This window comes from Taudactylus pleione, unplaced genomic scaffold (genome assembly GCF_031769625.1).
Source record: "Taudactylus pleione unplaced genomic scaffold, aTauple2 ptg000244l, whole genome shotgun sequence".
NCBI classification, from domain to species: Eukaryota; Metazoa; Chordata; class Amphibia; order Anura; family Myobatrachidae; genus Taudactylus; species Taudactylus pleione.
Window position 1 is genome coordinate 13,754,217 of NW_028284646.1, and position 13,416 is coordinate 13,767,632.

General features: G+C 47.4%; 1 protein-coding gene and 2 non-coding genes across 6 annotated transcripts in view; all 3 read right to left on the reverse strand.

Annotated features, from left to right (window-relative positions):
* Positions 1-13,416, reverse strand: part of CCDC150 (coiled-coil domain containing 150) — a 183,867-nt gene that overhangs the window by 33,695 nt on the left and 136,756 nt on the right. For all 4 annotated transcript variants that reach the window (XM_088479720.1, XM_088479723.1, XM_088479722.1 and 1 more), the window contains one exon: positions 1,375-1,482. In XM_088479720.1, coding sequence (XP_088335846.1) covers positions 1,375-1,482 — 108 coding nt within the window. The remainder of the gene's footprint in view (positions 1-1,374; positions 1,483-13,416) is intronic.
* On the reverse strand, positions 6,151-6,254 carry LOC148516695 (U6 spliceosomal RNA). Its single transcript, XR_015879400.1, has one exon. It is a non-coding gene; the product is annotated as a U6 spliceosomal RNA (small nuclear RNA).
* Positions 6,443-6,602, reverse strand: LOC148516696 (U1 spliceosomal RNA). The gene has a single exon (XR_015879398.1). It is a non-coding gene; the product is annotated as a U1 spliceosomal RNA (small nuclear RNA).

The window sequence follows — 13,416 nt, forward strand, 5'->3', positions numbered from 1 at the left end:
ATCCATCCCCTCATTTAAATAGGAGGGGGAATAGTGGCTAGCTAAGCCAGAGACCCGGACGCTGACTGCAGAGTGCAGATCCGGGTCTCATCAGCAGCTCCAACACTGCCAGGTTTACTTGCAGGGGGAAGGAGGCTGTGTAGCAGCCGCGCAGCGCGCGCTGTCCTGAGCCCAGCGTTTTCGCCCACCACTCCAGCTAGTCAGGAGTGGTGGGATATACTTACGGGCTGCTGCGGCCGGGATGCTGGGCTGAGGGGGCGGCGAGGGACCCGGACACATGCCGGTGTCAGCAGTGTCGGGTCCTCGCAGGGTCCGATGACTCCATTTGCTGGTGCCCCCTCCTCAGGGTCACCGGACACAGGCTGCAGTAGCCGTGTGGTGCCCTTCCCGACCGGCTCCCCCGTAGCAGGCAGACTGCCACAAGCAAGCAGCCTGCCTGTCCTCAATGCTTGATTATAAAACCAAAAGATTAAAAAAAAAAAAACTATGAAAAAGGCTGGAGACAGCCTAATGTGCTACCGGCTCTCTCGGGCACATTCTAAAAACTGGGGCTGATGGGGCATAGAGGGTGAGGAGCCAGTCACACTTCTAAATTATTTAAAGTGCCAGGCTCTACTCTACCTCCGTCTATACCCCACTGTCTTGATCTCCAGTGTCCCCTAGTGGATGAAGGAGAAATAGTCTTTTTCTTTAAATGTAATTAAAAGTATTTAAAATATATTTAGATATTTTAGTTAAAAAAATATACCTAGGGGATGTTTTGCATCTCCCCCAACCCCCCTCATTGTAATTTAACATCCCCCCCATCGAAAATAGCCCCTCCCGTATGTCAAAAGATCCCCAGCAATAACAACCCCCACCCTCCTAGTGGTAGGTGCCTGTGGAAGAGCCCGCACCCCAGGGACAATGGGTGCCTAATTTAGCCCACACCCCTCCCCATGTGTCACAGTATATATATGTAGAAAAAAAAATTCTAGATATCCTAACCTGCCCCAAGCCCAAAAAATATTTTGATGCCTTGCATATCCCCCCTCTCCTACAGCCGAAAGAGCCCACCCCATTAACCTCCCTCCCGCAGTGGCTTAGCAGAGCGCAGCGGAAGGTGAGGCAGGGGGGACGGATCAGCAGCTTCCCTTGCAGCAACTAATCCCTGCACACGCAGAGATCAGCATACAGGTGCTCGGAAGGGAACTAGGTTCCACTCCTTGCACTTTTACTGTTAGTGCATGTAACCCAGGACGCTATTCACACAGCATTCTGGGGCGCGATTCCGGCAGTAATGTCGGCAGTCACAGACTGCCGCATCACTTCCAGGGGTTCCAGGAGAAAGTTAAGTGTGTAAAAGGACACGTAAAAACAGAGGTAGATGTGTACCTTGAGTTCTTGTTGGTGATGTGTCACAAGATGGTTATTGTCATTGGTAAGTTTTTGTATGTTCACAGTAAGTTCTGAGCACTGATCCTCCAGTTGCTGGTTTAATGCCTGCAAGAGACACATAAATAAACACATCAGTAAGGTGAAAAGAAATCTTTATTATTTGTCAAATAACCGGTTTGCACAGTGCAATACATAAAGGGAAAAATTAAAACGCTTCTTAAAAGGATCACTGAAACCCAAAACTAACACTTTCTGATATAAGCGCAATGGAATTTGCTAAGGGCAACGGAATTTGCTGCGCTATATAAGAAACTGTTAATAAATAAATACCTCAAAAGGTAAAATACATGATTTCTCTTGTTATTATCTTATTGGGAGCACTTATTTTATTCACTTCAGAAGGCTTTTATCCAATGGGCGTAACAGCTCAGTGAAGGTCCGCAAGCAGGAATGCTCAGTAGTGAGTTGCTGCTCTTGATGGATCATACCAAGAATGAGTAGGAATACTTTGGGGGACGCCGTTCTTGATGCGGGCCTGGGTCTTTCCAGAAAGTGGATACAAAGCTGAAAAAAGACCCAGGAGATGTTACAGTTTGTCGGTTCAGTGTTTTTTGTGTCATAATTCTCTCACAAGTCACAGGTAGGAAAGTGAATTCCTTCCTGTTAATACACCAAAAATCTAAGGCTGAAGACTCCAGTCCTTTTGGCAATCAGGCAGGAAGAGGTCCCTTTGCAAGGAGATAAAGCACTTCCTCCAGTGGTGCTCTAGCAGAGGAAGACAGGTGTGGTCAGACAATTGCCAAAAATGCAACCCTGTAGATCAAACTTATTAGAGGATCTCACAGCACCCAGTCTCTTCTATGGAGGTTTCCCGTCTGTTACGCTTCAGTGACCATTGGGTCAAGTCTTCTGCAGATGCTCAGTTAATGGTATAGTGGTCAGAGACTGTACCTTGCAGACCCAAACCTCTTCCCCCCTCCCCCCACACACAAAAACTATAAGGCTCTCAGATACTTCAGCTCCATGAGACCTGGTCAACAGTGCAGTTCTACTGGCGAGTCATCAAATCTCTCAAAACAGTGGGGGTCATTGTCCCTCTTCCAGGAAGAGTCCTAGAGGTTTATTCCCATCGGTTTCTTGTTCAAAAACTGTATGGGGTTTTCAGACGGGATCGGTATGATTTACTGCCGGCCGCATGTTCAAATCCCAACAGCGGAAGCACGGCAAAGGTGAAGATCCCAACTGCGCTAAAGGTAAGTATAAACTAACCTAACCTCCCCCCTAACCCTCCAGGGATGCCTAACCCTAAACTCCCCAAAAGTGCCTAACCCTAACCCCCCCTTCCCCACTGCCTAAAACTAAGTCTCCCAGGATGGTGGTGCCTAACCTTAAACCCCCCCCCCCTTCCCCTAGCCTAACCCTCCCAGGGGGCTGCCTAACCCCAAGTCCCCCCCGGGAGCCCTTAACCTAAACCGTGGCGGCCCGCAGCCGGCTTACCTTCGATCGGGATGCCGGGCTCCCGGCGTAGGTAAAATGACAGGCATCGGGATTTAGACCCTTGTCGGGATTAGACAGTCGGGATGCAGACGGTCGAGATTTAGACCCTCGGCATCCCGACTGCACACCTTTCAGACACATCCTATAGTTATACTTGCATCTGCTTATTAATGAGTTCTATTGGCTTCCCTAGATTTTGAAGACTTACTTCCATATTCCAATAATAAAGGCCCATCACGGCCTCTTGGGGACTTACAATAAAATTTCAATTCCAAGCACTTTCTTTCTACTTTAATTTTCAACATGGTGACAGGGGTTATGGCAGCTCTGTTAACAGTAATTCTATGCCTGGATAATATCCTGGTCAAAAAAACTTTAGACGTTTTTTTTAGATCACGTGAACCTTGCAACAACAAGGCGGTGATGATGGCAAACTATATAAATTGAGTGGATGCTGCCAGGTGGATAGGACCGCAAGTGAGACAACTTGTAACTGGCAATGAAGCTAAGCAGAGATCCATCTGGATGTGCTTGGCTACATACCTCTACCTTCACCGCCAACTTGATGTGTTTGTCTATCCTATGACACTGCGTTTTTTTCTAAAGATATCCCAGAAATTCATGCCTTCTTCAGTGTGTTTTAGACATCCAACAAGCTTATGGCCTGAAATTGGTACTCGCTGCTTTGCAGTGGTCTCCACTCAAGCCTCTTCAGTAAGTTGAGCTGAAATTGCTCACTTGGAAAGTTTACGGTTGGCCAGCATTCATCAGCAAGAAGGGGTGTCAGAGCCAACAGCTTTGTTACCTCTTTATCGGATAGTCCACAAAGATAGAGTTGTTCTTCACAACATACCCTCCTTGTTAACCCAAACATATATTCCATCTAAATGAGGAAACTGTAATTCCATTTTTTTTACTGGATCAGTCAGAGGTTTCCCACTTTAATAATCTCTTGAACGTAGTTAAAGCATTGCAATTCACTTGGCCTATGACAACTGTGAGAGAAGTTATCCTGTATGAAAACAGTCTATTTTGCTAAATATCATAACAACCATTTGTCAAGCCTATATTTCTGAAGGTGTCCTTTTCAGGATTCGGTCACAGCGTATTCCATCAGGTTAGTGCTTCCTGGGTTGACTGGCTTGGAGCCTCAGTGGAACTGAGCAGCAGTTTGGTCTTCTATCCATACCCACAGCATACCAATTATGGGCAAAAGTTCTGCACACAGCAACTGTTGAGCGTACCCTCTCCTAGTGGCAACTTTGGAACATTCCCAAAGTACAGCAGTGACCCCCAATATGGATGAAAGAATAAGATTTTTGTACTTGCCGTAAAATCTGTTTCTGTTTGGGGAACACTGCAATCGCTCCCCACAGCTTCACCAGCAATTTTTGGTCTAGTTGTTTGTTTATTTATGTATTGTTTAGTACTTCTCATGGGTTTTCTTAGTAATAAACCGAAGTCCTTCCAGGGAAGGGGCTCAAAGGGGGAAGTGTCAGAGACCAACAAGTGTGTAATGTAGTTGTGCAAAAGATACGATTCCGCACAGAAACAAAGTTTGTATGTCAATAAATATAACCACCACCATATAAATTAATGAGCCCTCAAATGGGATTAAGTAGATTGTTAGGTTGATGATGCTCCCTAGAGTCAAAGATACAGATAATGTATTTGGAAAGAGAGAGAAGTAAACTTTTTCTGTGGCACCCTTTATATAAATGATTTGTGTATATGTTAAAATACTAGGATTTTGGTACTTACCGGTAAATCCTTTTCTCCGATTCCACAGGGGACACTAAGGCAGAAGACACTGGGGTATAGACGGTGGTAGAGTAGGGCCTGGCACTTTAAATAATTCAGAAGTGTGACTAGCTCCTCCCCCTCTATGCCCCATCAGCCCCAGTTAAGAAACTGAGCCCGAGAAGAGACGGAGTACTACAGGAAGCCGAGCAGAAGGAGAAATCCACTGAACGGAACAAGACCGACTGACGGAACACAGAGGAACCCACTGCAGGGAACACATGCAGTCACACAAACATATAATGCAAACATTTCAACAGAACTAGAAGGGACCAAACAAAACGGCAGGGAGCAGCGCTGGGCGGGCGTCCAGTGTCCCCTGTGGAATCGGAGAAAAGGATTTACCGGTAAGTACCAAAATCCTAGTTTCTCCTTCATCCACTAGGGGATAATGAAGCAGAAGACAATGGGGACGTCCCAAAGCGAACCTCCCGGGTGGGAAACGCTGAGAACTAGCTGACCCGTGACTAAACTGAAAAAAGGGGGGACCGCCAAGGATCAATCTAAAATCAAGAACTGAGGACCCAGCGTAGTAGAGCACTTGGGACACTCAGCTCTCCTTGCAGGACAGTCACAGAAAACTCCAGAGCATACAGCGTAAGTCAATGGAATAGAAGAACGGTGACCCTAGCGGACAACAGAAGACGGAACGTCAGACACCAGAAGCGCCACTGAAACAGATCAACCTGACCATTAGTATTAAGAACCCAACAAGAATCCATAGGAGCTGGGAAGCAACACGAGTACAACACTCGAGAAAACCCGGCCAGAAAAATAGAAAGATGCAACAGCCGCTGACAGTAGAAAGCAAGCACTGGCAGTGATCAAAGGTTACATAGAGATATGTATAATCATACATACAGTACATCTATACACTATTAGCCGATTCCACAGACCACTTCAACCAGAGAACACAGGAAATAAAGAGCCAAGGACAGAACCAATGTCCAGGACCAAACATGAGGTCCATAGCAAATGGGGATTGCAAACAACGGAAGGGACAAACCGTAGGAGACTCAACAAGTCCACAGAAGAGGCAGAAGCGGAACGAGAGAGATGGAGACTATAACACCTCGCAGAGGATCAGATAGCCGGACAACCCATGCTGGAACAGATAGATAAGAGAGAAATCTGACCCCTTCAGTGAGGACAGACGCAGATCAGCATGTACCTTGCCAGAACAAGAAATAACCACCCCAGCATGAACTCCAAATGACAGAAAATCTCCACCGTGAAGGGAGAATGTAGATAAGGTGAAGATCCTGATCTACGAGCTATGGATGAACAGTAAGACACTCGATGGGGTCCCTGTATAGAAGAAGCAAATAACCGCCTTTGTCCCAAGAAGCAAAGGGAGACAAAGGAAACAAGACAGTAAAACTCAGCAAGGCCTTGGCGTGAAAGCCGTGCTGTCTAAGAATTTGTGCTCTCACACCTAATACCTGTGTAGTCCAAAGGAGCACTTCCATGCATAATTAAAAAGTAGGTGGCTTCATGAATAGCGTGTCAGCCCAGCGCAGGGGCCATCCTAATCTTCTCTGTATCGTACCCACTTTAGTCTAAGTGTTGCAAGCGAGCATGTCCATTCTAGTAGACAAGAGACGCTAATCTCTAGTCCTGCCTTAGATGCAAAACCAAGCAACAGTCCTCGTGAAGCAGAAATGCGGGGTAACCTCGCACTCTTGAGAGAGAACTACAGTTTCCCTAGGCAGAAAGTTGAAGTATATAACATTCATAAAAGAGAATGATGGCCCCCTAAAATAGTAAAGGGGAAAGTGCAAATGCAGTCCTCCCCCTACCACAATTGTGCAGTCGAATTTCCTGCATATGGTGAATCGCAGGGGTAGTACACCCGAAGTGCAATGAATGAGCCTCGCCCTGGGAGAACCACCTACGTGATCATGGTATCTCCCCTGTCAGGTAAGCAGGGCCGTATCTACCCATTGGCCAGGATGGCACTCGCCAGGGGCGCCGACCAAACAGGGGGCGCCGCCCGGCAGTGCCACCAGTAGCCAAGGGGTGGACAAGTCCCCCGGCCCCACAAGTATAGGGCAGACCACAGTGATAGTGGTCTGCCCTACACCGTTTACACACACACATCCGCCAGCGGCGGCTGTCTGTTTGTAATAGCAGCCAGCTAATGAGAGTCAGACAGACTCTCATTTGCTGCTGCGTCGTCCGCGGAGGGAGCAGGCTGGAGCTCACTAATGACCCCTACGTCATTTGTCCCCCGTATTTTGGCAACCAGGACTGGTTCTCAAAAGCCTGGTGCTGGTTGTGCTTCATACGGGGAACCCCTACGTCATTTGTCCCCTGTATGTAGTACAACCAATACTGGGGGCTCCAAAGCCCGGTGCTGGTTGTCTTCTAGGGAGCGGGGCTATGTTGTTTTTTTTACACATTCAATTTTTAACAGATGCGTAAATGAATCTCACTGCTGCATTTGTGTATCTGTGACTTATTGATTTGATTTTCTCACGTGCATACGCACTACCAGTGAGCCCTCGGTCGCCCCCTTGGCACTGCACCGCTGCCACTGCTCTGCAACTTTGCTGCTGCTGCTACCCCACACTCCTACAGCTGTCTCGCACTCTGCACCTCCCAAACCAACCTCCTGTGTGTGGTCCCCTCTTCCACCTTCGTTAGTGTACCATTTTGTTGCCCTTCTCTCCTGCAGGTGGCCCAGTTTGCTCATCCAAACCCTGATAGTTAATACATTTTAAAAAAAGCTATGAAATTTCATAGACAAAAAACCTTACGGTTTCACATGTTCCATTAAGGCTGCTTAGACATGATCTGAAAATTCACAAAACCTATTGATTTTCTGCCACTCAAACTTCAAAAAGCAATGAAATTACGATCATTATGGCTGATGCCTTAATGGAGGTGTTCCTTGCGCAATACAGATATGGTATGCCATCACCCCCTTTGGTTAACTGCAGATTCAGCACTCTCACAGAATGAGATTGCTGTCACTCACAAAATGGTGGAGCTGCTACTTCACAGAATTGTGTGCTCATTGGAATAAACACATGCAGTCTATGCAACTGAGGTCAAAGCAGAAAATAGAGCTGTGCAGATGGGATAGAAGTGGTGTGGTTGGGGGGAGGAGACCCAGCAGTGTGGATAAGTGAGACACAAATGCGTGTAGAGGAGGGAAGGTTAAGCAGTACAGAGGGGGGGGGGTAGCCAAAGTAATGCAGATGGGTTTGAAAACAGTGGTGCGGATGGGGGGGAAACAGAGTGGCACGGTTTGGGGGGACAGCAACGTGGATGGGGGTAGAGAGTGGCATGGACATGGGAAGACATATATACATACACATATACACATCGTACATCATAGGGCAGATTACTGCAATTTTAAATGATAAAGGACCTCAGAAAAGGGCATATCATATACAGCAGGTAAAATAAGTATTGAACACATCAACATTTTTCTCAGTAAATAGATTTGTAATGGTGCTATTGTAATGAAATTTTCACCAAAATGTCCGCCAAAACCAATGCAATCCATGCATGCAAAGAAATCAAACCTTAGATGTCCATAAATTAATGCTATGTGTAGTAATGTGAAATGACACAGGGAAAAAAGTATTTAACACATGAAGAAAGAAAGGTGCAAAAAGGCATGGAAAGCCAAGACACCAGCTGAAATCTATCAGTAATTAGAAAGCAATCCTGCCCCTTGTCAGTGCAAATTAATATAAGCTGGTGCAGTCCCAACTGATGGCCTATAAAAAGGTGTCTCATTACCAAGGTGTCACACAAGAAACATCTCATGATGGATAAAAGCAAAGAGCTCTCTCAAGACCTTCGTAACCTTATTGTTGCAAAACATACTGATGGCATTGGTTACAGAAAGATTTCTAAACTTCTGAATGTTCCAGTGAGCACTGTTGGGGCCATAATCCGGAAGTGGAAAGAACATCATTTCACCATAAACCGGCCACGACCATGTGCTCTTCGCAAGATTTCTGACAGAGGAGTGAAAAGAATTATCATAAGAGTTGTCCAAGAGCAAAGGACCACTTGTGGAGAGCTTCAGAATGACCAGGAATTAGCAATGCACTCAACCGCCATGGCCTATATGCGCGCTCACCACGCAAGACTCCATTGCTGAAGTAAAAGCATGTTGAAGCTTGTTTAAAGTATACTGCACAACATTTGGACAAGCCTGTGAAATACTGGGAGAATATAGTCTCGTCAGATGAGACCAAAATGTAACTCTTTGGATGCCATAATACACACCATGTTTGGAGGAGAAATGGCACTGCACATCACCCCCAAAAACACCATACCAACAGTGAAGGTGGGAACATCATGGTGTGGGGCTATTTTTCAGCATACCGTACTGGCATACTTCATTTGATTGAAGGAAGAATGAATAGAATGTATGTATGTACAATGTATGACTGCAGTACTTGTGGCCAGCGCAATAGGACAAGCATAAGGCTGCACTGTCACTCCTGTCTTAAGTATGACCAGCAATGCAGCCACATTATGGAGCTTAAAGCAGCCTATTCTGCAGCCGCGCTGAAGCTCAAGTATAAAAGCTGGCGCTGGAGCTGCTCTGATGCAACCGGCACGGCAACTAACAGCTGAGTAAAAAAACAACATGACAAGCGGCTTTGTATAGATGCCGCCACAGGCGCAGTAATGAACAGCACACAAGCCGCTCTGTGAAGACGCCGATGCTTTTTCCTACAAGCACTGGCCTGGCAACCAACAGCCGTCACAAGCTGCTGTGTGAAGACGCCGAAACTTTTCTATAACAGCACCAGCAAGGCAATTCAAAAGTTAAGCTGCTATGCTGCCTGTATATAAAACGGCGGGACCACTGCCGGGGAGCCGTCTTAGGGTGGACCATAGTTCTATTAATTAGACTATGGCCGCGAACTTATGCCCTCAGAACTCCCCCCTACACAGCCCTAAATCCCCCTCCTTAGGATAGGGGAAGGGAATACAGTAGGGATGTGCAGGCTCGGATTAATTCGGATTTTCCCCACCAAAAATCGGGTATTATAAAGAAGTAATTTTTCATGGACAATCATCATCATTCCTGGACAAAAGTCCAAGAAAGATGATGTTTGTCCATGAAAGATGATGTTTTGCCTCTTTCTGAGACCCGATTTTTGGCGGAAAAAAATCCGAATTTGGCAGGAAAATCCGAAATAATACTGCACATCCCTAGAATCCAGACGCTGACTCCCGCTTAACAGCCCTTGTGAGAAGGCTGTCAAGAGTCCGACGCTAATATGCCTCTGGCAGCAGAGCAACACGGCGCCTCCTCCCCTATTTAATAGTGGAGGGAAGCAGGGTTAAAGCGCCCTTATGTGACAGTACAACACTGTCACTAAGCCCAGTTTTTCTCCACTGCTCCTGCCATATTTAGGAGCAGTGGTATACTTACAAGCTGCTGCGGTCGGGATGCTGGTCTTAGGGGGCAGTGAGGAACCTGGACACAAGCAGTTTCCAGCTGTGGCGGGCCTACATAGACAGGTGTCTCAAGTAGGGGCCCCCCCTCATGGTACCAGACACTGGCAGCAGTAGCCATGGCAGTCCCTCCGGGCGGCTCCCACGTAGCATGCAGGCTGCCAGCCGCAATCCGCCTGTCCTCACTGGAAAATGGATATTAAAATAAAATTTTAAATTAAATAAAATACTAACGGACTGGAGCAGCCCACTGTGAACCAGCTCTTCTCAGGCACAATTTCTAAACTTGGGCTGATGGGACATGGAGGGCTGATGGGGCATAGAGGGGGAGGAGCCAGTCACACTTCTGAATTAGTTAATGTGCCAGGGTCTGCTCTACCACCGTCTATACCCCAGTGTCTTCTGCTCCAGTGTCCCCTAGTGGATGAAGGAGATATAGCTTTTATTAATTACTATTAAGATATGTCTGCCTCTCAAACAATCATGCATAACAAATACTTAAAATAAAAACAGATGGTTGTTTCCTTGTTTTATTTGGTGTGGTTGAAGTTTTGTGACTGTGGTGAGTGATGCGTCCACCCCATAGAAAAACCACATAGTGTACAAACACCCCCAATGTATTTCAAGGAAAACCTTATAAGTATAAGGTGGCAAAAATATTCTTGGGCAATATACGAGAACCTAATTGTGTGTCCTTTATTATGTAACTTAAATAATATAGGACAGTAATAGATATGTCCCTTGAAGTCATACTGGATTCAACAATGTGGTCCAAATTTGTTTGGCTACATACAGTAATGGCTAAACATAAAATGCCTTTTCTTTTTATATGATGATCAGGCCGAACAAGAGTGTGTGTGATATATAAAATAAAAAGGTGGTAAACTTTGCAAAAATGAGGACAAATATATGATCCTCCTCTCTCCATTAATACTAAGATACAGGAACATGGTTTGTGGTTGGTGCAATGGAATGGGATTGAAATGCCGGGGACTGTTTAGCCGCCGGTTCAAATCCCGACAGCGGCTGCCCAACAGGATGAAGATCCCAACAGAGGCAGGTAAGAACCCTAACCTCCCCAGACCCCCTCCCCCCCCAACCCTCCCTTAGTGTTGCCTAATCCTAACCTCCCCCTCTAGTGCCTAACCCTAACCCCCCCTTAGCGCTCCCTAAACCTAACCCTCCCAGGAGGGGTGCCTAACCCCAACCTCTCCCTGGGGGTGCGTAACCCTAACCCTCCCCCCCTAGGTTCGCCTTATACTAAGCTCCCCCCCAAAAAAACCTAACACTAACCCCACTAAGTGCCCTAAACCTAACCATCCCCCCCCCCACGCGCCTAAGAGGACACGCGGCCCGTACTTACCTCGTTCAAGCACGCCCATCATGAATCCTTTGCCGGTATTCAGCAGTCGGTATTGTGACGGCGGCCGCAACATAACTACATCCTGGTGTAATAGTTGTAGATGTTGTTTGAAGCTTTTAATTTGAAGAACAAAAGTGGAGAAATACTTAAGATACAGATTTATTTATACCTGAAAACAAGAGATATGGTAAGAACTTACCTTTGTTATCTCTGTTTCTACGAAGTCCATAGGGTCCACAGGGTTGACCTTGGGGTATAGCTGGATCTGGATCCATGGGCACCACGCAGTTAAAGCTTTAGCTGCTCCCAGGATGCACTTGGGTCCGTCCTCCTCTATACCCCGCCCCCGGCCACAGCACCTCAGTTGGTAAGCAGCCAAGGCCGGAGGAGGAGACTAAACAGAGAGAAGGAAGACTGGAACACACAAGAAACCATACTCACAGAAATGGGAGACGGAAAACCGGTGACCAGCCACACAGCCCATTTGAAGCCAGGTGCGTCAGGCCGGGCGCCCTGTGGACCCTATGGACTTCGTAGAAACAGAGATAACAAAGGTAAGTTCTTACCATATCTCTTGTTTTCTACTTCAGGGTCCATAGGGGGTCCACAGGGTTGACCTTGGGGATGCCCCAAAGCAGTACAACTAAGGGCGGGGACGCTCCTGTGCTGAAAGGAGTACCCGGCGCCCAAAGGATGCATCCTGAGAGGCAAAGGTGTCAAACGCATAGAACCTCAAAAACGTTTGAATTGAAGACCAAGTGGCCGCCTTACACAGCTGAACAGCAGAAGCGCCACGTCTAGCAGCCCAAGAGGGACCCACAGAATGAGTGGAATGAGCCTTAACAGAGGCTGGCACAGGTAAGCCCTCCTGTGCATAAGCCTCACAAATAACGGAACGAAGCCAACGGGCTAACGTTTGTTTGTTGGCAGGCCAACCCCTCTTGTGAAAACCAAAGAGGATAAACAAGGAATCAGACTTCCTAACCGAAGCCGTCCGGTCTACATAAATTCTAAGCGCCCGGACCACATCTAAGGAAGTCTCACCAGCTGAAAGATCAGGGGACTGAAAAGCTGGCACAACAAGTTCCTGATTAATATGGAACTTCGAGACCACTTTGGGCAAAAACTCAGGACGAGTGCGGAGCACCGCTCTGTCCTGGTGAAAAATCAGGAAAGGAGGGCGACAGGAAAGCGCCCCAATTCAGACACCCTCCTGGCCGAAGCAATTGCCAGGAGAAAAACCGTCTTAAATGTCAGCCACTTGAGCTCCACCGCCTCAAGAGGCTCAAACGGAGGACCCTGCAGGACCCGTAGCACCACCGCCAAGTCCCAAGGAGCCACAGGAGGCACAAAGGGAGGCTGGATCCTGAGAACACCTTGGAAAAAGGTGTGAACGTCTGGTAGTATTGCAATCCGCCGTTGAAACCACACGGACAAGGCGGACACATGAACCTTCAGAGATTCTGACTGAAGAAATTCCAAGATCCTAGAAACTCGGAACACCTGAGGATCATAATGTCTGGACTCACACCACTGAAAGTAAGTGTGCCACACTCTGTGATAAATCCGTGCTGAAGCAGGCTAGCGTGCCCTGAGCATGGTACCAATAACCGAACTGGAGAAGCCCCGAGACCTCAAGACGGCTGTCTCAAGAGCCACGCCGTCAAAGACAGCCGACCCAGATCCGGGTAAAGGCAGGGCCCCTGAGACAACAGGTCCCGACGCTGAGGAAGAAGGTACGGAGCGTCGATGGAGAGGCTCCTGAGATCGGAGTACCAAGGACGTCTGGGCCACGCCGGAGCTACCAGCACGAGCATGCCGCCGTCCTGCTTGAATTTCCGCAGAACCCGAGGAAGCAGGGATATCGGAGGAAACAGATAAGCCAGGTGAAACGTCCATTTCACTGACAGCGCGTCCACCAGACTTGCACCTGCGTCTCTTGTCCT